The sequence below is a fragment of the Lissotriton helveticus genome, chromosome 9 (genome assembly GCF_964261635.1).
Source record: "Lissotriton helveticus chromosome 9, aLisHel1.1, whole genome shotgun sequence".
Lineage (NCBI taxonomy): Eukaryota > Metazoa > Chordata > Amphibia > Caudata > Salamandridae > Lissotriton > Lissotriton helveticus.
This window is the reverse complement of record NC_136070.1, coordinates 933,746,398-933,771,367: the sequence shown is the minus strand read 5'-3', so window position 1 is coordinate 933,771,367 and position 24,970 is coordinate 933,746,398. Positions and strand designations below refer to the sequence as shown.

General features: G+C 44.3%; 1 protein-coding gene across 2 annotated transcripts in view; it reads left to right on the top strand.

The window, feature by feature from the left end:
- Positions 1-13,043: 13,043 nt before the first annotated feature.
- Positions 13,044-24,970, top strand: part of TEX264 (testis expressed 264, ER-phagy receptor) — a 943,072-nt gene continuing 931,145 nt past the window's right edge. The window contains exon 1 of one of the 2 annotated variants that reach the window (XM_078661149.1): positions 13,044-14,084. In XM_078661149.1, coding sequence (XP_078517275.1) covers positions 13,827-14,084 — 258 coding nt within the window. In that variant the 5' untranslated portion in view covers positions 13,044-13,826. The remainder of the gene's footprint in view (positions 14,085-24,970) is intronic. The other variant, XM_078661148.1, reaches the window with a different exon arrangement.

The following is a 24,970-nucleotide window of genomic DNA, read 5'->3' as shown; positions in this document are numbered from 1 at the left end:
TGGTTTTTACGTGCCAGCAAGTACGATACGTGTCGGGTACGCACCATACGGCCCTTTTTCTACGGGAGCTGAAAACAGCCGTAAAAGCAGAGTTCGCGCCTAAACAGGTACGGAACGCCCCCCCCGCGGGTACGGTGCGTACCCCCCATGATCGCAGGGGTACGCACCGTACCCCTGCGATCATGGGGTGTACGAGCCGTACCCCCATTGTACGATCGGTGTACGAGCCGTACCCCCATTGTACGATCGGTGTACGAGGCGTACCCCCATTGTACGATCGGTGTACGAGTCGTACACCGATCGTACATGGGGTACGGCTCGTACACCGATCGTACATGGGTACGGCTCGTACCCCGATCGTACATGGGGTACGGCTCATACACCGATCGTACAATGGGTGTACGGTTCGTACACCGATCGTACAATGAGGGTACGACTCGTACACCGATCGTACAATGGGGATACGGCTCGTACACTGATCGTACAATGGGGGTACGGCTCATACACCGATCGTACAATGGGGGTATGGCTCGTACACCCCATGATTGCAGGGGTACGGTGCGTACGCCTGCGATCATGGGAGGTACGGACCGTACGGTGTGTATGTGTTTGTGTACTTTTCTGTGCGACTCGCCCTTACCTGACGTGGACCGTACGAATCGCGTCCTCATACCCCGGTCCGGATCATACTCTTCGGGTCGTACGGCATGTGTACGAGTTGTACGGTATGTGTACGAGTCGTACGGTTCACGGTTTCAGCCTTTCAATACGTACGGATCGCGACGATTCGGACGGATTCACGGAATACAGATCGTACTTCGCGACTCGGACGGACGGGTACGATTCGTACGGCGAGGGCTCCGGACACAAATCGTACGGATGTGTTTATTCCCGAATCGGAATCGACCCCATAGTGTCCGTTCTTGGGGCTGGCGAATTGTCAGCCGCATGGTCCTTGTCCAATTTGTCCTTGATGTCCGTACTTAGTGCTGGTAAATTGTCTGCCACATAGTCGGCCGCATGGTCGGGTTCCACGGAGACGAAATATGAGCCCAAGCTTAAGGAGCGACGCATCTCTGACGCTTTTGGTGTTTTTGCGCCCGGGACTTCCGAGCGTTCAGCATAGGACTCTTTCTCGGCATTACCATTATTTGGTACTTCCCTTGTGTTTATTTGTGCTTGCACCGTTAATTTCTTGGATATTTTGATTGGAGTTTTCCCTGGACTTTGACTTTGACTAATCACACGTGAGATGGTGGTACGAGGCAGAAAAGCTTTTGATAACGAGCCCACTGACTAGGACATTCTTTTGATGCCGATAACAGACTGTGAATTATGTGCTAAGAGCGCCGGTGATGTAGAGGAAATAAGGAAGTCTGTGATCTTTGAGTTTTTAAGGCCTGAGATTGACTGTAGCATCTTAACGGTGGGGGACCTGACAATATTGTCTTGCGCGTCTCCTGGATCTTCGTCAGTTTTCTTTGTTCCTTCGCTAATGTTTCTGCAGTGCTGTTGGTTTCTTTTTTTCCGGTTGTTTGTGGGATCTGTTCTGACTTTCCCGGATCTCATACTGAGGAGGGATTGCTGAAGTTTGATAAGCCTGCACCCTTTCCCTTTTGTCCCCTCTGCCTCGCCGCCCCCTCTACAGGGTGTGCACTCATAATATCGAGTCTTTTATTTCGACTGGACAGAATATCGAGTAAAAAATATAGAATGGACATAATATCGACTAGACATAATATAGACAACAAAAATATCGACTAGAGAAAATTAATATCGAATAGAATGGACATAATATCGAATCAAAAATATAGAATGGACATAATATCGACTAGACATAATATAGCCAACAAAAATATCGAATTTAAGGTAAGTTAATAATAATTTTTATTTTTTGTGTAATATGTCTGTAGCGGGTTGTGGGTTTATAGGGGAATAGGGTGGGAAGTAATTTAATTATAATTAATTAAATATGTTAATTTATTTATTGATATTTATTTAGAATTAATTGTTAATTATTTATTAATTGGTAATTAATTAAAATATAATTGGTAATTAATTATAATTGATTAATTGATAAATATTTTAATTTTAGTCATTTATTTTCTGTAGCGGGTTGTGGGTTTATAGTGGAATAGGGTGGGAAGTAATTTAATTATTATTAATTAAATATGTTAATTTATTTATTCTTAATTATTTGGAATACATTGTTAATTAAATAATAATTGGTAATTAATAAAAATATGATTGGTAGATAATTTTAATTGATTAATTGATAAATATGTTAATTTCATTCATTTATTTTCTGTAGCGGGTTGTGGGTTTATAGGGGAATAGGGTGGGAAGTAATTTAATTATAATTAATTAAGTATGTTAATTTATTTATTCTTAATTATTTGGAATACATTGTTAATTAAATAATAATTGGTAATTAATAAAAATATGATTGGCAAATAATTTTAATTGATTAATTGATAAATATGTTAATTTCATTCATTTATTTTCTGTAGCGGGTTGTGGGTTTATAGGGGAATAGGGTGGGAAATAATTTAATTCTCATTAATTAAATATGTCATTTTAATTATTGGTATTTATTTAGAATTAATTGTTAATTAATTTTTAATAGGTAATTAATTAAAATATAATTGGTAATTAAAATTAATGTATTAATTGTTAAATTGTAAAATAATTTATTGTTAATAGGTAATTAATTAGTATGAGTAGGCAATTTTTAAAATTAAATAATTTTATTTTGTATTTATAAATAAATATTTAATATTTTTTATACACAAGTAAAATATTTTATTTATTTGTAATTGGTATTACTATTTATGTTATTTATATCTATTTGTGAAGTATTTACTTTCCCTATTATTGCACTCTCTGAAGTTGGAATAGTAATTTTAACCCCTACGCTATACAACACTTTCCCTACTGTTGCACCCACTGGAGTGGGTATGCAACGTTTACAACGCAACTTTTACTATGCACTACCATTACAACGAAACTTTTACAACACAAAAACTTTTACAACGTATACATTTACAAAGCATGTTTTTACAACGCAGATACCTTTACAACGCATACCATTACAACGTAAGTATTGCTAAGTATATAATTATTTTTAAAATGTTATATGTTTGGGTTTTTGGGTAAAGGGGTATTTTTAGAGTTCAGGGTCAGTTTTCAGTTTTTGGGTAAAGGGGTATTTTTAGAGTTCATGGTCAGTTTTCAGTTTTTGGGTAAAGGGGTATTTTTAGGGTTCATGGTCAGTTTTCAGTTTCTGGGGTAAAGGGGTATTTTTAGGGTTCAGGGTCAGTTTTCAGTTTTTGGGTAAAGGGGTATTTTTAGGGTTCAGGGTCAGTTTTCAGTTTTTGGGGTAAAGGGGTATTTTTAGGGTTCATGGTCAGTTTTCAGTTTTTGTTTAAAGGGGTATTTTTAGGGTTCAGGGTCAGTTTTCAGTTTTTGGGTAAAGGGGTATTTGTAGGGTTCAGGGTCAGTTTTCAGTTTTTGGGTTAAGGGGTATTTTTAGGGTTCAGGGTCAGTTTTCAGTTTCTGGGGTAAAGGGGTATTTTTAGGGTTCAGGGTCAGTTTTCAGTTTTTGGGTAAAGGGGTATTTTTAGGGTTCAGGGTCAGTTTTCAGTTTTTGGGTAAAGGGGTATTTTTAGGGTTCAGTGTTAGTTTTCAGTTTTGGGGGTAAAGGGGTATTTTTAGAGTTCAGGGTCAGTTTTCAGTTTTTGGGTAAAGGGGTATTTTTAGGGTTCAGGGTCAGTTTTCAGTTTTTGGGTAAAGGGGTATTGTTAGGGTTCAGGGTCAGTTTAGGGTTTTTGGGGTACAGGGGTACTTTGTAAAAATAAAGTACAATTACATTTAAATTACACTAATTAAATAAAATTAAATAAAATTAAATTTTATTATAATATTTTAAATTAATTTATATTAAAAAAAATTATATACTTACCAATACTTACGTTGTAATGGTATGCGTTGTAAAGGTATATGCGTTGTAAAATCTTGCATTGTAAACGTATGAGTTGTAAAAGTTTTTGTGTTGTAAAAGTTTTGATGTAATGGTAGGTGTTGTAAAAGTATGCGTTGTAACGTCATACATCCCTGGAGTGGGAATAGTAATTTTAACCCCTACACTATCCAGCGCTTTCCCTACTGTTGCACCCACTGGAGTGGGAATAGTAAATTTTACCTCTACGCTATTCAACACTTTTGCTAATGTTGAACTCACTATAGTTGTTACAATAAATTTTAACCATTTTCTATGCTACGCTAAAAATGTTATATATGTTTATTTAATATTATGTTTATATATATATATATATATATATATATATATATGTATTCTTTTTGGTGATATAATTTTTTTAATTATAGAAATTATTTATTAAAATTAAATTATTAAAATAATTATTTCTAAGTTTATATTAAATATATTTATTACTATATTAGTTTGAACTTAATTTTAAGACATTTAAAAAAATCGATATTTTGACAGTCTATATTTTTGTAAGTCGATATTTTGGAGTCGATATTTTGGTACTTACCTGTTTGTAGATAGGGAGTCGATATTTTGTCACTCGATATTTTTTACTCGATATTTGTGTATCTCGATATTTGTGACGTCGATATTATGTCAGTGATCCCCTCTACAGACCACGTTGCGTTGGCTGTGGCTTTTTAATCTCTGTTAAAGGTGGTAAATTTTGGTAACTGTTGGGGGCCAATGGGCTAGAGGGTTACAGGGTGTGTAGGATGTGTGTGCTCTTTGTCGGTCGTGTTTCTCCTGTGGCGCCTGTTGCTCTCTCGGTGCGGGATGGCTGACACAGTCACCATCACTTGAAGGGCTTTTGAAGGTCTTATGGGGGGTCTTTGTGGGGAGGGGAGGGGAGGGGGTTCCTCGGAGTTCCTTTCAGCCCCTGTGGCCCCTTGCTCCTCTGAGTCTCCTGTGCAATGGTGCTCTGCTTTCCCAATGGTTCAGCTGCTCTTTACCCTTCTGCCCAAGAGCCCTGCTGGGCTGGCGGCTCCTGAGCTCTCCCTGCCGCCTGCAGTTGCAGCCGCTGATGCTCCGAGGCTCGTGTGGTTCCCCTCCGTGCCGTGCTGGTTTACTTCGGGCGGCACGACTTTGGCTCTGTACTACCGGCCGTCGGCTTGCTCACTTGTGCGCTCGCCCCAGCTGTTTGACCTGCCTGCCTCCCCCGCTGCGCGCCACGCCTGGGGGGGACAGACAGAGCAGCGGAGGCGAGCTTGCGGATTTTTTTAGGCTGTGAGAAGCGGATACTGGCCGCGGTTTTGCTTGGGGGAGCAGGGAAGTGGGGGAACAGGGGAGCTGCACCAACCTGCTTGACCTGCTCGACCCTGTCCTGAACGCCAACGCCTCCACTCCGCTCGACCCCAGATCTTCCCGCCGGCTCTCGCTTTCTTCGCCCTTTTCGCCCTTTCACAGCAGTTTCAGCTTCAGCAGTAGTAGCTCCGCTCCGCTGCTGCTCCGGTCACCTGACTGCTTCCCAATCCCCGCGATAGCTTGCTCGGGCAATGGGAAGGCTGGAAATGGAGCGAATGTTGGACCTTTTAGTTTTTTGTGGTATTGAATTATAATAATTGCCAGGGTGGGCCTTGTTCTGACAATGTTTTTGCACAGCATAAGGGTGCTGGGAGGTGAAGTAGGATCTTTCCCAAGTGTGCATATTACTGATGTCATTTTAACACTGTTGGGCCTTGTACTGCTAGTGATATTTCCAAATGTGATTCAGGCCAAGAAATACATGACGTTCATGTTGTGTTAGTTAATGTGCAGTGAAGACAAACATTATTTACATACACCACTTGTGAAGTCTCTTTTGTGACGCTCAGTGTATGTATTGTGTGAGAGTGCTATGTTGATGCTTTACACATTGCCTCTGTTATAAGCCTGACTGCTCAGTGCCAAGCTACCCATGGGCGAGCGCAAGTTATACATTGTGTGTAATCACTCACCCTTGACGGACGTGGTAGGGTCTGCCTGGCTAGGGCCTCGCCTCAGCCAACCAGATTGCCTCAGTTCCAGCAATAGTTTTGCTTCCACCACAGCTGCAGCCCTAACTCAAATTAATTCTGAGTTAATTGTGATGCGTGCAATGATTATGCAGAACCGGTTAGCGCTCGATGTCCTTCTTGCAAAGGAAGGCAGTGTTTGCAAAGGTACTGAAGGTAAAGGAATATCGCACCTTCTTACCTGATAACAGCATGGTTATTAATACATATATACAGAATGTTACTAATGTTTCTCGTGACATCCAAGCTTCAGAAGAGCATGGCTTATGAGAGTTTGTAGGTTCCTGGGTCAGTAAGATAGGGAGGGGTCTTAGTAAGGCTGCTGAATGGATTGACCACTTAGGATGGGGAACTGTAAGATTAATCTTAACACCTGTAATAATCATAATGATTTGTGAAATTGTCATGTTTCTTGTCTTAAAAATCTTTGTTTCTAAATTATGTATGTATGGGTGACAGCAATTGACTAAAACAAAAGAGAGAAAAAGAGATTTAAATGGAGAATGTTAAAGATTGCGTTTACAACCAGTTAAAGATGATGGAGGAGACAGCCAGAAAGAAACAGAAGGTGATGCAGACTGTGCTATAATATCCTGATGAAAATAATTCTTACTAATTTTGTGTTTTAGTGATTACAGAGTAATCTGGGGGATTTGTTACGGATGTTTATGGGATTGTAATATTGTGCCTCATTAATAATGTGAAGTACACATTTCGGCACAAGATTTCACGTGTAAAGATGGACTTAATGAGATTGCCTTTGAAACCTATTCCCTATGATGGGTAAAAGTGTGTTTTTCCAATGTATGTTAAAGAAGCCACATTTTCGTGTAAAATACCATCATGTCCGAGAAGGAAGTTATCTCTATCACTCATACTGTGCTGCACTCCCAGCACACATCCTGTCCCCACCAGCTCTAAAGCACAGTCAAGCTAAACTATATATTGGGTTATTTCCACTGCTATTGTTGTTCTGCTCCTGATAACCCTTTCTCAGTTCAGCTGTAAGGTGCAACATATTACAAGGTCTTCCACTTGTTCACTGAGACCTATTCATTCAAATAACACACTATCGTTAATGTATCTTGCTTGTTTGAGCATCTCTGGGTGATGTCAGCATAGAGGGTGCTGAATGATTATTCATAAAGTGGGTTTGTGTTTAAGTGTTTATGCAATATGAGGTTTATATTTCAAGTGTGTTCTGATTTGCTAAAGAAATTATACATTTGCTCACATCACGTTTAATCTGCAGAAATTTTGATTTCTTATGCAGGAATAATGTATAATAACCACTTGATTTTGAGGGTGAGACAGAGCTTTCCTGAATGTTTCCAGGGATGCTCTCCATTATTTATTGATTTTGATGCCCACTTGGGACTTAGAATAATGTCTGATTTGTGCATACTCTGTATTGAAAGCCTTTATGGTATTGACTCTGTGTCACTTCATTTTTTTTAAATTTGTAATAAAACCATTTAACTTTACATTTATCTGGAACTCAGTTATGGAGAGGGCCCAGTCAATCTCAATCTGAAATTATTGAATGAATTGCATTTTCTGATTTGTGATACCTTGGCGAGGTGCCTTAGTGTTGGAACACATTGGATCGTGACACTGAGGTTTAAGACCACCTCCAATCCAGTGAAATTTGGGAACACTGTTTGGGGTAAATATTGGGGTGTCTAAATTTTGATGTTTACGGCATTGTGCTTCCCCGCTGTCAGTCCAACTAGACCTGAAGTCCCAGTAAAGTTGTGTTTCATATACAAAATGGACAATCTGGGACCAGGAAAGCCATTGAATAAGAAGCAAGCAAATTATAGTGACAAACCCTGTGGTAAGTAATGGGCTGGCTATACGTTCCTTTAAGTTCTTTATAAGCCCCCAATGGTCTTTTGGAACAAGTATTGTAGGTTCGACCTAAAAGGGAAAAGCTAAAATTGGTATCCACATAACATGGAGTCATCTGGTAGTCACAAAGTGGATTTCCAGTCATCAAGACATGATTACCTATCTATTCCCGCCTCGACCCATGACATGTAAAACAAGCATTGGAAATGCAATAGGTCTCGCACCATTAGAGTTAGTGCTTTTAGAATTGTTTATGGGTTTTTTTGTAAATGTTTAGCATTTTTGTTTCCTGTAGCCAATGCGAAAGTATTACAAATAAAAAAAGCCATAAACATTTCTAAAAGCTCTAACTGAAATGGTCTGAGAACTATTGCACTGTGTGAGGGTGAGTGAGGGTGAGTGAGGGTGAGTGAGGGTGAGTGAGGGTGAGGGTGAGTGAGGGTGAGTGAGGATGAGGGTGAGTGTGGGTGAGTGAGAATGAGGTGTTGTGGGTGAGTGAGGTGTTGAGGGTGAGGCTGAGGCTGAGGTGTTGAAGTGTTGAGTGAGAGTGAGGGTGAGTGAGGAGTTGAAGGAGAAGTGTTGAGGGTGTGTGTGTGAGGTGTTGAGGGCTAGTGAGGGTGGGGGAAGTGTTGAGGATGAGTGAGGGTGAGTTAAATTGAGGGTGAGTGAAATTGAGGGTGAGTGAAATTGAGGGTGAGTGAGGTGTTGAGGGTGAGTGAGAGTGAGGTGTTGAGTGAGAGGTTGAGTGAGTGTGAGTGAGGGTGAGGGGTTGAGTGAGGGTGACTGAGGGTGACTGAGTGTGACTGAGGGTTAGTGAGGGTAAGTGAGGGTGAGTGAGGATGAGCGTGATGGTGGGTGAGGGTGAGTAAGAGTGAGTGAGGCTGAGGGTGAGGGAGGGCGAGGCATTGAGGGTGAGTGTTGGTGAGGTATTAAGGGTGAGTGAAGGTGAGTGAGAATGAGGGTGAGTGCGGGTGAGGGTGAGGCGTTGAGGGTGAGTGAGGGTGAGTGAGGGTGAGGGTGAGTGAGAGTGAGGGTGAGAGTGAGGGTGAGTGAGAGTGAGGGTGAGTGAGAGTGAGGGTGAGTGAGAGTGAGTGAGAGTGAGGGTGAGTGAGGGTGAGTGAGGGTGAGTGAGGGAGAGTGAGGGTGAGGGTGAGAGAGTGAGGGTGAGTGAGAGTGAGGGTGAGTGAGAGTGAGTGAGTGAGAGTGAGGGTGAGTGAGGGTGAGTGAGGGTGAGTGAGGGTGAGTGAGGGAGAGTGAGGGTGAGTGAGGGTGAGTGAGGGTGAGTGAGGGTGAGTGAGGGTGAGTGAGGGTGAGTGAGGGAGGGTGAGGGTGAGTGAGGGTGAGTGAGAGTGAGTGAGGGTGAGGGAGGGTGAGGGTGGGTGAGGGTGAGGGAGGGTGAGGGGTTGAGGGTGAGGGGTTGAGGGTGAGTGAGGGTGAAGGTGAGTGAGGGTGAGGGTGAGTGAGGGTGGGTGAGTGAGTGAGGGTGAGTGAGAGTGAGGGTGAGTGAGAGTGAGGGTGGGTGAGGGTGAGTGAGGGTGAGGGTGGGTGAGGGTGAGGGTGGGTGAGGGTGAGGGTGGGTGAGTGAGAGTGAGGGTGAGTGAGGGTGAGGGTGGGTGAGGGTGGGTGAGGGTGAGTGAGGGTGAGTGAGGGTGAGTGAGGGTGAGTGAGGGTGAGTGAGAGTGAGTGAGAGTGAGGGTGAGTGAGAGTGAGGGTGAGTGAGAGTGAGGGTGAGTGAGGGTGGGTGAGTGAGTGAGGGTGAGTGAGAGTGAGGGTGAGTGAGAGTGAGAGAGAGTGAGGGTGAGTGAGAGTGAGGGTGAGTGAGAGTGAGAGTGAGTGAGAGTGAGGGTGAGTGAGGGTGAGTGAGGGTGGGTGAGGGTGAGGGTGGGTGAGGGTGAGTGAGGGTGAGTGAGAGTGAGGGTGAGTGAGGGTGAGTGAGGGTGAGGGTGGGTGAGGGTGAGTGAGGGTGAGTGAGGGTGAGTGAGGGTGAGTGAGGGTGAGTGAGGGAGGGTGAGGGAGGGTGAGGGTGAGTGAGGGTGAGTGAGAGTGAGTGAGGGTGAGTGAGGGTGAGTGAGGGAGGGTGAGGGAGGGTGAGGGTGGGTGAGGGTGAGGGGTTGAGGGTGAGGGGTTGAGGGTGAGTGAGGGTGAAGGTGAGTGAGGGTGAGGGTGAGTGAGGGTGGGTGAGTGAGTGAGGGTGAGTGAGAGTGAGGGTGAGTGAGAGTGAGGGTGAGTGAGAGTGAGGGTGAGTGAGGGTGAGTGAGGGTGAGTGAGGGTGAGGGTGAGAGTGAGTGAGGGTGAGGGTGGGTGAGGGTGAGGGTGAGGGTGGGTGAGGGTGAGGGTGAGTGAGGGTGAGTGAGGGTGAGGGTGGGTGAGGGTGGGTGAGGGTGAGTGAGGGTGAGTGAGGGTGAGGGTGAGTGAGAGTGAGTGAGGGTGAGTGAGGGTGAGTGAGGGTGGGTGAGGGTGAGTGAGAGTGAGTGAGGGTGAGGGTGGGTGAGGGTGAGGGTGGGTGAGGGTGAGTGAGGGTTTTCTCTGCAACTGAATATTCTCTGTTTCTCACCCAGTGACTGTGCGAAGGGAGCAGAAATCATGTGACACACTGGGGCACCGTGTGAGATGGTAGGTTTGGATTGACCACACTTGCCACATAACGTAACATATTATTGGTAACTAAAAAAAGAAAACATGTTCTAACTTAGATCAAAATAATACTGCCAGAGAATGTGCTGCAAAATGTCACAACATTTTACCTTCTTGCACATTAGGTATATAACCACGCTGCTGGATTCAGTCCTGCATTGCCGCATAATCCTAGTGGCTCTGCCCATGGTAAATCCGAGTAGTGATTCGAGGGGTTCTACTTATGATGATGAAACCCGTATTTTGAAGGGACTCGTGAGTCATTTCGCATATTTCAAGTGTTGCAGCTGCATTTCTGTTTGAATGAAAGGTCCTGGCCTCTATAGACCAACGTGCTTTGTTAGCGCTGATGCAAGTCTGGTGGTCTGTGATTTGGCTATTTAAAGACCTGTGTAGATTGGCCGTTATGTCTGGATATATGTAACATGTATTGTGATATAGAATTTGGATTGCCAATTGTTGTTTTCTACAGTGCGTTGTCCAAACATGTTACATACACAGCACACTGTAAACAAGCCAGTTTACACCTCTTCCAAAACACAAGTTGCTATTTCACTCTCCGCCTCGACTAATGCCACGGGCTAGGGGTGCGTTATTTTGGGAAGCTTGTGGCGTTTTGGCAAAAAGTCTTAAATAGGTAAAAAGATAAAAAGTTCTGTGCGTTTAAGCGTTCGCCGGAAAACGTGTACTTTACCGAAACTATTAATATTGCCCAAGCTATTTTTCTCAACGCAAAAACACTTTCCTGCATTTTAAAAATGTTGCAGGAGATTTTTTTGGGGTGTCGCAAACATGCGTTTTTTTGTGCGCGAGTACACTAATTTGTCACTCATGTCGCTCAAGCGCATCGGAATGACCTCATTTTCAAAGTGGCAAAAAAAAAATATAGGAAGCATGACGTGTATACGGTTTAATTGAAAAAAAAAAAAAGATGACAAAACAACACAGCCAGCTGCGAGAAAATATTCCACCATACAGGTAAGTGTGGGAGGAAAACGTTGACTGTTTGAAAAACGCGTGAATTTTATGATGCTAGGTGAAAGTAAATAACTGGCTAATTTTTGGCAAACCCCTGCTTCTGTAACAAAAATCAAACCCATCCATATGACAGATTAATTAAATTATTCCTGGTGCCCGTTTTAAGGAGAAAAAATAAACAAAAAAGAAGCCGGAGGGAAGAGAGGGGAGGGGGGAGGAGAGCGAAAGGATCGGAGACACGGCGACACGGCGGGTAAAATAAACAAAAAAAAAGCCGGAGGGAAGAGAGGGGAGGGGGGAGGAGAAATGCGACACGGCGGGAAGGGGAGGGGGCGGAGCGGGTCAAATAAACAAAAAACAAGCTGGAGGGAAGAGAGGGGAGGGGGGAGGAGAAGTGCGACAGGGGAAATGCGAGACGGCGGGAAGACGGACATGCACGCGCCCGTGACTTTTAAGGTCAATGCGCATGCGCATAAGCTTAATGCGCATGCGCATTGACCTTAAAAGTCACGGGCACTGCAAGGAATCGCCACGATTCCTTGCAGTGCAGATAAAGAGTGGATAACTCGCAATACTCTCGCCTTGCTCGATGCGCATGCGCATCGACAGGCGAGACCTAATAAAAACAATGACCCACCCCCCTCCCAAAACCACTGTCCCCATAACCTCGGCTCCTGAACCGAAATGCGGAACGTGTCTAATGTGGATAATTTCATTCGATTTCAACCTTGTAGTACTTGCCATGCTGACATTTCATATCAGGTTGCAGCGATGCGATTTGTCTAAGCAAGCCACGAGCAACTTTGTTTTGGTACAGCATCAGAGCAACACTATCCGTTTTGTAAAATATTATGGGCAATAGATGTAACGTCAGTAGGGGGAGAACCGCCTGCCTCGAAGATTCTACCATCCCTTCAACCTCAGTTTTATATGGCCAATGTTATATGAAAAGTTAAAAAGAAAAAAAAGTTCAGCTATGCAGCGTTAACCCCGATTTAAGCGAAGGAGCCTCACTATCTCGGCTTCGGGGAAGAGCGTACCATTCACAAGGGGTTAAAGAGTGCGTCACGTGGACTCTTGCTGAAACCGCAGAGCAGGCATTGTTTCTCTAGCTGTAGGATGAAAGTTAAAACTAGTTTTATTTCGCATTAATGGTTATGAAATACAGTCAGACCACTTTGACCCACCCCTACATTTTCCATAGCAACAAGAATGGACGGTCCCAAACAATTCCCGACGAAGGGCTATACCAGTTCCTAGGTACAGGGGGGTGGAAAGACTACTGACATACTCCCCACTATGGCCATAACATAGTTATGAGCACGTAAAAGGGAAAAGTACGTGTTGACACCAAAAAACGGGCGACGTGACACTTTCCACTAAAGGTGTGGCACACTATCCACGTTGCATTCAGCGTCAGCCTTTTTTCTTACCCCACGCCCCAGTACACCGTTCCCGGAAGAGCTCCAAATTCAAGACCGGGCGAAACCACCCGTGTGCTAAAAATGGGGGGAACGACTGTCTGGAGTTTTATTTCTATCCTGCTAAAGAACCGTCAGGCAGTAATGCTGGTTTGTATAGAAGTTCATAGGTGTGATATTTGGCGCTGTTTTAGATGGTTGTGTTTGACACACAGATAAACTATCCCTTGGAACCCCGCGCTGTACACCATAGTGGACTAATCCATTCATTTCAGAGGCAGCTGCTGGCTGCCAGCGGTTCACAACAGGACTGACCCTGTCAAAAGAGATGCCAGTGCACTAGTCCAGTCGCCGTGCTATGGGTTCTGTCGTAGATAGTGCTGTGTACCCTGCCAATTGCACCTTTTGAATGCAAGCCAGAACCACCCTCTCCCTCGTAACGTGTTTCTGTTGCAATCACTCATTTGCCTCTTACTAATTTTCTATACCATCTTTAAAAAGCTAAGCTGTTTTTGTTTAAGAGACTCCTCTTTCAGGACCTCAAGAGGAATATTGTGGATAACCCCAGGTATACCACCTTTAGTGTCCTCTAAGAATCACCGCGGAGCTCTTCTTTAAGGGTCAGCTAATGGTTTCTTTTTAGGGATCACGAAGTACCACATTGTTGTTTAATATTTAGTATCGCATCCAGTTTGTTTATCCCCTGTTCTTCGGAAACTACATTTCGACCTTGCATGATTATAAGGAAGGAAGATACATCAGAACTGTGTTGAGCCAGCGAGCTTTCGAACAAATATTGCACTGCACCGCCGTGTGAGGACAGCGTGACCCTTCTCCTGGTTTAACTTTATCACTTTCCATTCATCACTGTGGTTGCTTGAACAGTTCAGAGACAGGACCATGGCGGACTGGCTGCTCCTGAGCCTCATTGCTGGACTGATGGCCCTCCTGCTGCTCACCATCTTTGGGGTAGCTGTGTATTCGGGACTACTGACTGAAGTGGTGGTTGGGGCTGGCACCCCACCTATCCGCAGCATCACCGTGGCCTATAAATTCCGCGTGGGACCCTACGACGAGAGCGGCAACCTGTTCACGGAGAGCTGCAGCGTTGCCCCCAAACTGCCATCAATAGGTATCTACTATGACAATGTTCTCCAGGTACGTGGCAATTGACAGTGTGTGCATGAGACCTAAAATTGGTCAGGGGAGGAATGAGTTATTAATGAAAATTGTTTATTTTAGTTGTACTGTAGATCTATCAGAAGCGACACATGTTGAAAAAGTTTATATGAAAGAATTGTACAGGGGGGGCTTGGGGCACATAAACTATATGGTGAAATATTATATAATGCTGATGCATAGCTCAAAACAAGGTATTGAAAAGGTTGGCCGTCATAATCAGGTAGATGTTTTGTTTCACATTTGTGGAGGGCAACCAGGCTGGGTAAGGGGCAGCGTTTTTTTGCTAGGTATTGGGGATTGTGGCATTTTGCCACCAGTCAATACGTTTTTAAAATGCAGTTAAAATCTGTGGGTGTAGAAGTGGCATGGCTGAGAGTGGGGGAAAGCATTTCTGTGGGGTGGGCCTAGAAGTTCGATGGATTGGAATCTTGATGTGCTGCCTGGTGATTGCTTGACAGTAAAGAGATTGAGATTGCAGAGCATACCTTCCATAGGGGACATGGCTGATGAGAAGTTTGGAAATATGTGTAGACTACAGGGTTGTGGGTGACCTTAAATACCATTATTTTCATTTCATTTTTTTTCATTTTCATAATAAGTAGCTAAATACCATAATAACTCCGCTATGGGAAGAAGACTATGTAGGTAGTAAAATATCCAAACTAATGACTTTAACAAGGCAGTTAAAAGTGCATTATGTCGGCACCAACTGTTAAAATGGACTATTTTGCCCAAAGCGAGCATATTGCGAAGACACTTTTATTTCTGGAAAGGGTGGTGATTATGGGTTCTTATGACAAGGCAAGGAAGGAGAAGATATCAGTCCTTAAGAGAGTAAGCATTAAGAAACGAAGAGTTATTTATGGTGGAATTGCCATTGCACAGTCAACGATTTTACATTGAAAGAGCAGTGAAGTAGAGAACAGAGAAATACCCATGATGATGGTATTAGGAACTAAAGAAGATGTTTTTGTGAAGAGTATATATATATATATATATATATATATATATATATATATATATATATATATATATATATATATATATATATATATATATATATATATATATATATATATATATATATATATATATATATATATATATATATATATATATATATATATATATTCCCCCCCCCCCCCCAGGAGGCGATCCTTGGGGGACACTTCCAGGCAGTAGCCTGGTTGTGAATTATTAGAAGAGCTCAATTATAGGGCTAACAAATGGTTACTGAGGTAGCAGTCAAGTGTCTTGACTGTGGTGCTTACAGTAGCTATGCCATTTCAATGAGTACCATTTAGTTGGATAGCAATAAACTATATATCTGCCGGTAACTGATAGAAACCCCCTGAAGTAAACACAAACTCTATAAATATGCTTACTTTATTTTAAAATCGAAAACAAACATCTCCCCGTGTTTCAAAATATTATTCTTTTTTTTTTCTAATTTAACATAGTTTGGAAGCTTACGTAACCTGTCAAGTATGGCTGAGTTAGGACACTTTTTGCTGTTATTTGCATTTACTCAGACTTGACAATTCCCACAATTTTGTAACCCGTCACTATATACAGCTTCTTTTTTAGTGTGTAGCTTTAGTGGGAAAACTGGGGGATGAGAAAGTGAGCAAAGAAACTTACATTACTACTGATGACTATTGTAAAGGGCCACCATACTTCACCAACACAACTGGACAGGTTCCACAAATTTTGGCACATGCTGGCCATGGATATAATAGCACACACATTGAACGATGAAGCACCAGCACTTTCAACTAAAGGGACCTGTTGCTACTTTTTATTATGATTTTATATATAGTCGTGTATTAGCACCTTTGAGGAAAAAAAGTGTTGTCTTGAAGTTTCAAGAATATGGTGGCCAGCATTTTGTGACAAACTGAATTTCCATAACCCTGTCTGCCTTCCGAGTGACCCAGCCCCCTTTCTTTCTTCCCAATTTTCCTGCTATAAATTCTGCTCTAGCGAGAAAGAGGCAAGCAGTGAGTGACTGAGTGAGAGGCAGGTCAGAATACTTTTGGAAGGTCAGAGCAGTATTTTAAAAATAACTTCCATTTGGTACTCCTACCAGGATATAAGAATCATTTACACTGACAAGATAATTTGATTGGCAAAGGCTAGAAAAAGGGCAACTGAATGTAGAGTCTAGATCTGACCAGAATTTTACCAATTTTAATGACAAAAATATACTTAACTTTTTTATCCTCCGAATTATCTCTTCAGCCTGGTGAATTTCTGTGTAAAATAAGTGTAAAAAGTGTAATAACTTTTCTATGTCAGAGCAGAGGACTATTGTTACGCCACAGAACGTGTAGAGGGATGTGCAGCAGGAAGGGACATGCGAAGAGAGGCAGGGGTATGTGGAATGCGATGTGGTTAGTGACTTAGCACCCTACTGAGGTTAGGGCTTACCTTATGACATCCATTCACGTGTGTCTTCAAATTGACACATTTTTCTGTATAACAAGGCAGTAATGAACCACGCGTTTAAATCTGTGAGGTTGGTTTATATTCTACCCTAATAATCTGTCAAAAAACTCCATGTGTGGTATGGAAGTCCGAAGTCCCTTGAGTTTGCTCTCTCTGGCTTAGTTATACGTCTCTAACTTCCTTAACCATGATGCCCTGTCTGACATGAATAGGGCATCAGGCTGCAGGTATTTATTTTTTCTTTCTTGTACTCCTTTCTCCAAATCTTGGATAACTTTACTGTTCTAAACTGTACCTTCTGGAACACTTGAGTCATGCTGACATCTTGTGGGCTTCCTAATATTAATGTGTGAAAGTTCATGTATGTGTGGGTGTTGCAGTTGTTGACTGGAGGTGTTGTTCGAAGGATCTGAAAGTGTGATCTACTCTTCCAGATCCTTGTGGACTTGAATGGTTGTATGTGGTTGATGAAGTTTGAAGCGGCTGCATGGGTGTCTACCACGGTGTGGGTGCAGCCTTGTAGAGCATGCTTGTGGCTGAGGCTGCTCATGGCTGTGTGCAGTGATGACAAGTGAGCTATGTGGGTAGGTGAATCCCATGCATAAGGATCAAAGATGCGCTCCAGTTGTGGTGCAGAGAGCGGTGTGTGTAATTAAGGTAGTGAGGGTACATTTAGTGGTATAACACAAAATGATGGGGTCCCTCTGCAGAATGTGTAGAGGGGACCATGAGTCTTCAATATCTCACACATATTTATTGGCCTTTGGCTGAATGGGCCCCTCCCAAAGGAGAGTGGGCCAGTTTAATGTTGAGGACCCCCCTGCGCTACAGGGGCTCGGGGCATTATGCCCCTTGATATATAAATATTACCTACACGTTCAGTGGTTGTCCAGTTTCTTCCTTCCTGTGTTTTTAGGTCTCACCTAATCAGCGCGCAAGCGCTGCTTAGGAATGACCTCTTGGAATCGGTCTGCACTTTTTGGAAAACTCTTGCATGTACTGCACTGTTTCCAATGAGCGCTGGTGCATGTCTGGCATCCACCTCGCGGGAGTGAGCAGCTTGGCCATCTGTTTCCAATTATTGCACCCGCTAAATGAAAACAGATGGCCCGCGCGCCGCTGCACGCTCCCCCAAGGTGGATACCAGCACAAGCACGAGTGAGCACAAAAGAGCTGCTTGCATATGCCTGCTCTCCCACTGCAGCTGCATTCCTCGCTTTCATTTTGCCGCCTCAGGCTATTCAAGTCTTCACAAGTCAAATAAAAGTAAGTCAAGCCATCAACAATGCAAATCAGCGGTTATCTGATGAGGCTACGCGCAGGTGAGGCTCTCTCCGGTGAGGTGAAGTCAGAGGGCCACTTTCTACAGCGGGAGAGTGAGGAACTAGGGTTTCATGAGGGAAAAATGCAATTACATCCCAAGCCCACGCTGCCCCACCTCTTCGCGTTACCACATCCACAATCCCAGCTATAACTTGGATGAGCCGTGTGTTTTACAGGTGAAACCAATTTGGGAACATTCCCTCTTCTTCCCTCACCCCTGCCTATCGTCTCTGCAGATTATCTCAAGGCAAAGTACAAAAAAAAGTGCCTTCCTGGGGCATCGGTTTCCCATTCCCCCTCCCTCCCAAACACACTTCTCTCAGTTTATTACTTCAGTATGGGGTGGGGGTGGAGATTGCGATCGTACAAGAGAGGAACAGCGCAGTTGAATGGGGAAATCTGTGCAGACTGTGCACCCACAAAATTGAAATAGAAAGGCAGAACGTGAGGTCGTGCAAGGTGGTATCAACACTTGGCAGCGGCCTGTTGATCGGCAACGCCAGCATGGGGCACGGCCGGCGGGAGCTCCACGAAACCCTTCTGGACCTGCATTCCTTCATTTATACACACAAAGAACTGTCTTTAGGCACTTCCGAATAATAGTCGTTTTTTATACACAGCGCATGAAGCCGGGTCTCAGCTTCTTCTTTGGCGCTCCTAACTTTTCTGAAAAGGACGTGAAACTTGGGAGAAATTAAGTGATATGCACGGACTCACTCGATGAGAAATCCGGATTGCAAAAATTTACTTCAGTGTCCCTGTTTTAAAGTTTCGTTAGACACCAGGAGACATACATGCCTTACAAGTTTGTTTTGTTCGACACTCATAGGTACAGACTACATTCCAACAGGGTGCCCAAAGGGCCAGTCGTTATTTTTGAGGCTCACCCATACTATACCACTCTGAAACATGGAAGAGACGGCAATGGAGGCTCACTCCATACTACAGTATCATTCATTATCACTCTGCATGCTACAGTCTCACCCGTAACCCCGAACAATTCAAAGGGGTTAAATCGAGTCTAGCTCCATAGTACAGTCTCACCCCTAACTACTCACCATGGTACACTCTCCCCCTAGAAACTAGGAAGAAACCAAGGGAGTCTCGCTCCATAGTACAGTCTCACCCCTAACTAATCGCCATGGTACACGCGCCCTTAGCCACTATGAAGAATTCAAAGTTCAGCAGGGTCTCGCTCTGTGTTACTGTTTCACCCGTAACTAGTCTCCCTGGTACACTCTAGGAAGAATGCAATGTAGTTCAATTGAGTCTCGTGCTATAGGGCAGTCTCACCCATAACTACTCTCGCTGGTAGACTCTCGCCCTTTGTCACTATGACGAATTATAGAACTTTATTCGAGCCTCACCACACGGTAAGGTCTCACTCATAACCAACGTGCAGAATCCAAGGGGCGTCACTGGGGTACCCATCCAGAATACGGTCTCACGCTTAAGCACCGAATGGCTCTTCTAAAGGGTCTACGCACAAGCACCTAGGGCTTGCATCAGAAACCGTACCTATTTAAAAAGTCTCCCCAATAAGCAGTGCAAGGCATCCCTGCCATGAGCGTGGTCTCCATCCAAGGAGTACTATGACGCCAACGAACAGCCTTAACCACCCAATTCCTGCAAGTGAGTCGCAAACCTCCCAAACTCCCCCCCCCCCCCCCCCATGCCCCCAACCTTCTGCAGCCGCCCCCAGTTCCCAGGCCTGCCATGTGCAGCCCAGGGTCAGAATTACCTTAAAATGTCCACGCCTTTTCATCTCCTCTGCAGGCACCACCAAAAGCGCAAAAGAGGCCCCCAAAATCAAATAAAACTAAGCCAGCACATTGCCAGGGGTTCAGGTACAAAAAAGCCATTCCCAGGGAGCCAGGAACAAAGTCAACATCCTTGAAAAGTCAGCACAAAAATACGGGGTGAGTACGTGTGGAAAGAAATCTGCTTTTCAAAATCAGGCTCTGCAGAATGCCCCCTTCCAAAACAAGCATTGGCATAGCCAATAGGTCTCGCTTTTGGGACCTTGTAAGTATTTAGTTATGCAGCACAATATCCTTGGTGCAACATCAACTGTTGCATGGCTAAACACTTATAAGGCCCCAAAGGAGAGACCTATTGGCTATGCCAATGCTTGTTGCAATGGGGCCTGGCAAGATGAGAGCTGGATCTTCTATTTCCAACAGTCTGTGGCACGCTTACAGTTATAGTGGCTTTGCGTGGTTCAGGTAATTGGACACAGACATATTTTCAGAGGGCTATTGTGCGGTGAAGATTTATTCATTGTATAGTTCTGTTGGGGCCTTTAGCGGTTTTGATGGCATATCACCTAGAAACTGAAGGCCTTGTGCTTATAAGTGTGACCAGATTCCTAACACAGCGTTATGCTTCATAATATACGTTAGTCTTTATATATTCATATTAAAAGTTTAGGTGGATGTGACAGGAAAATGTTTTTTCCCAAAGAATAAAATGCTTAATTAAGCAATGGATCGAATCCTGTTTCATAATTCACAGTTGTGTGCATTAGTTAGTAAAAGGAGCCGAAAAAGGAATCGGTACTTTGTGTGTTTTATTTTACTCTTAAAATGCACGCTATGTTTGCAGGAGTAGGGCGTTTACAGTTGCAATTTGTAATTTTAATGTAAGGACCCACATAATTAGATGGAGTGGTCTTTTGTGTACCTAATAGAGGGGCGGGAGGAATCCCGTTGTGTGCATGTGGTAAGTAAGCATGGGACCAAGCACTGGAGGCCAGAGGCGTGAATGCGCCACATCAGCTTCAAATGTGCCAATAGATTCCTTTCAACTTTTCTGTTCGTCCCATCCCTTCTCTGTTTAGGCCCTGATTACGAGTCAGGTGAAGAGAAATTACCTCCTCGAATTCTGCTCTTGCTGATTCCAAGTGGGTCGGTTTTTCCAGGTGTGGGATGAAAAGAACCGATTGAACATGCTGAGATTTCACATGGTGAAATCGCATGATGCTTTGTCGGCAGGAGCCAGGCCTCATTCTCTGCTTCTTTCTATTGTGACTGGTGTCATACCAGGGTTGTCTCAATAGCATTATAGGACCATGGGCACAGCAGTGTGCTTGGCCCTGCCTACACAACCACTCTCAGGAATAAAAATGTTTAACAGAAAATGAGTGTTAAATTCTGGTCTGTATAGGGCCCCTATGCTCTTGGGGCCCCCCCAGGCAACTGCCCAGGGTGCCCATTCGTTCAGGACGGCACTGGGTCATACACCCTTCTGCCTACAAAGACAAACCACTTCCCTACCCTAGTTTCTCCTACTGACTTCCTTCACCTGCCCACCAAAAGGTCCTTGCTAAGAGCAGGTGGCAAATGTATGTGTTAAACTCTACAGTACAGGGAAGTCAGTGTCATTTTACGACCTGAAAATGAGTCCAACATGGTAGTTTTCTATTCCATGGGGTTCAGCTTGTAACTGCATGATACCGGGGCAGATTTACCACTTAGTAACAGAGAAATCACTCGTGATTTTACACTGCCCCCAGTACGTGGAACTCTAAAGGAAGGGCTTTGTCTCCATTTTCTGCAGCAAGACATACTCGATCTTTGTCAAGTTCTTACTGCAGAGTGCATGTGATGTAACCTTTCCCTTCTCAGCAGGGCCATCATGGCTGGCACTCCTGGGATCTCAGGCTGGAGAGAAGAGCTCCAGGCCAGCCCAGGGCAAATAGACAGGGTGGGAGATGAAGGGGGCGTTGGGTACAAGTTCACTTTTAATGGTGTGCTAAGTAGTATCTCCATAAAAGATGTATACAAACATAACACACAATATTCGATCTGAATAATTAAAATAATTTGATGCATTTTCAGCCTTTCTTTCCAAAATCGACTTTTCTGACAAGACAGTTTACTTGATGAGTAAGAAAGTATTTTCTCAGTATGTGAAAACAAAATTGTAGTTGGGGGATAATATGCCCCAAAAAGTACCAAGTGGCAAATATTCAACAGGAATGGTTATAGGGTTTGATCTGCGCTGAATGTATAATTAGCTCCAGGACACCTTTTGAGGTATTTTTTGCGCTTTGGAGATTGTATAACATAAGATACATGTTCCCTTTCACTACTTTCATGCAGTTTAAACAAATTCCTTCTTTGGACAACCATGTTGCCATAAAGGGTCAAAAAATGCCCTTGGCACCTGTGGCAATCAGTACCATTGCGGGTTGCTTCCTTTATGCTTAGTGCTCTCAAAAAGAATCATACTGGTCTCACGCAGCAGGCGTCCACTTCTAGAAGGAGTTGTGGGGCCATTGTTGGGTGATCATGATGTCAAGCCATCCTGCTTTTAAAGCAGTTGCCTAGCCTGCAGCCCGCTAGTGAAATGTCTGGGTGGCAGAATGGGCAGTCTGTCACTGTATATCCAACTCTGGTTGCTCCCTGGTGGGGAGAGAAATCAGTTTTGTTTCCGGAGGCCTCGAAAATGTCATAGAATATTATTTGTGGGCTAAGTCCCAGGTTCTGTAATGCGTATTGATTTTATTGAATAATTTGTTTTCTTTAATCACAGGACTGGGTTCCTTAAATAACACTAGGTAATGTGTATTGATTGTATTGCATAATTTGTTTTCTTTGACCAAAGGGACTGTGTTCCTTAAATAACACTGAGTAATCGACTTGTGAGCAGGCAGAGTGAAGAAATATGTTCTTATCTCCACATTAATTGGAATCTGTCATTTAAAAAAAAAAAAGTACTTTCCGATAAATTATGGAACGTACCCCACAGGTTTGACGTAGTTCCCCTCAGTTATTGGCTTTGAAACTACTACCATCTGTAGAGTAACACTAGCATTGCAGGCAATCTATAGGGCTGGCTGTCACGTAAGCACTGCCCTTAATTTTATTATCCTGGTGTGGTGGTGTTAATTTCATCCACCTCTGAAGGTTGATACATTGACCAGGCCCGCTTGCTTTCGAACCAGTGCGTACACGTTCTGAACACAGATTTCCTGTTATTTTGCTTTGCTGGCATCTGTTTGTTTTTAGATCAGCTCGAGCCCCTCTCGTTTGCCTCGTTATTGTGTTTTGTAATTGCCACTGGCTCAGCGCCCTACTACTCTTGCTGCTCACGAGGTGTGTTTGTTTGGGTAAATGTATGCATGCTTAGCACGTAGGAGGTGCTACCTGTATGTCTGCTTGTCTGTCTCTGTGTGGTGTCAGCACTGTTTGCACAACAAATGCCTCCGACAGTTAAGAGATCAGTGGTAGGAGGCTTCCTGTTTCAGCTGTCAGAAAGTGGAGCGAACCAACATGTGCTGGTTAAAGTGGCCTCACTTGGAAGCAGCCTGTTGGTTACTGAACATTACCTTTAGGCACGTGCATTGGGGTGCTGGTGGTGTAGTTCCCGGATATATAGTCTCTGTCACTTTGGGGGAGATGATGAGTAATGGTGGCAGGGTTTTACAGGCGCCGCCTTTGTCAATTTCCCATTGGCGAGTGAGATTGTGGGTGGTAAAAGTTACGGTTAGCCCTGGCCGCCATGGTGGCAAAGCGTAATATAGCGAGCTGCTGGGGAGCGGTCTCTCCGCCGAGAGAGGCTGACTAGAAAACAGATCTGGATTGGTGCTGGCGAGCTGAACGTACAATATATGTGAGTAGAGGGTGCTCACTCAAATGGGAAAAGGTATGGAGAGATTGGCAAGCATACCGGGGTCTGTAAGGAGGGACATCGGATACAGAAAGGAGAAATTAATATAACTTCATTACGATTATTTATTATTTTATTTATTTATTTATGTAGTTTATAGAGCGCGCAGCTACCTCCGGGGGGGTGTCCCGGCGCTAGAACCAGAACCTCAAGGGAAAGAGGAAGGGAGGATATCAGCAGGGTGGGGATCAAAGTCCGGAAAACAGCCAAGTTTTAAGTCTAGCCCGAAAGATGGATTCAGAAGGGCAGAATCTGAGATCGATAGGAAGACCGTTCTACAGTTTGGCAGAGATAACACTGAACCCTCTGCTGCCCATTCTGGCGCGTCTAAAGCGGGGAGAGATCAGGAGACGGAGGTTGTTAGATCTCAGGGATCTAATGGAATGAGATATTGACACTCGCTTTTTGAGGTAATTGGGTCCAAGGTCGTTGATAGCTCGATAGGTAAGGGTAAGGATCTTGAACTGGATGCGGCTGGCAATGGGAAGCCAGTGGAGCTCTTTGCGATAGGCGGTGACTGACTGACGGTAGGGGATGTTTCCAATCAGTCTGGCTGCCGCGTTCTGGACGATCTGAAGCCGGTCGATCAGATACTGAGGAGCACCAGCGTAAAGGCTGTTGGCGTAGTCCAGGTGAGACGTAATGAGGGCCTGGGTTACTGTTCGGCGGGAGTCCAAGGGGAGATAGGGAAGTATCTTCTTAATCATGCGCAGCTTCATGAAGCAGGCAGATGTAACTTTGTTAACTTGAGCTTTACATGATAGAGAGTCGTCGAACTGATATCCCAGGTTGCGGACAGAGTGGACGGGGGAGGGAGCGGGATCAAGTGCCGTGGGCCACCACCGTGAGGGGGGGATAGGATTTTTCTGGTTAAAAAAACAGCACCTCTGTCTTATCCGCATTGAGTCTTAAATGGTTGTTGGTCATCCAGACACTGATGCTGTCAAGACATTGGCGGAAGTTGGCGAACGTGGAGTCCGAGTGGTCTCTGAAGGAAAACAGCAGCTGAGTATCATCAGCGTAAGAGACCACTCTGACTCCGCAGGACTCAACAACAGCGGCCAGTGGGGCGAGATAAACGTTGAAGAATAGAGGGCTGAGGGCAGAGCCCTGTGGCACACCACACAGCAAGGGTTTATCCTCAGATTTGAACGGCCTCAGCAACACCCTCTGACTTCTTCCAGTAAGGAAGGACTCAATCCAGGTGATGGCAGTGCCGCCAATGCCGGCCTATTTGAGTCGGTCTAGGAGGATGGAGTGGGAGACCGTATCAAAAGCGGCGGATAGGTCGAGGAGGACGAGCATGGCCTCCTCGCCCCTATCCACACACTCACGGACGGTCTCAGCCACTTCCAAAAGAGCCGTCTCAGTGCTGAATCCTGCTCGAAATCCTGATTGTGAGTCGTGCAACAGAGAGT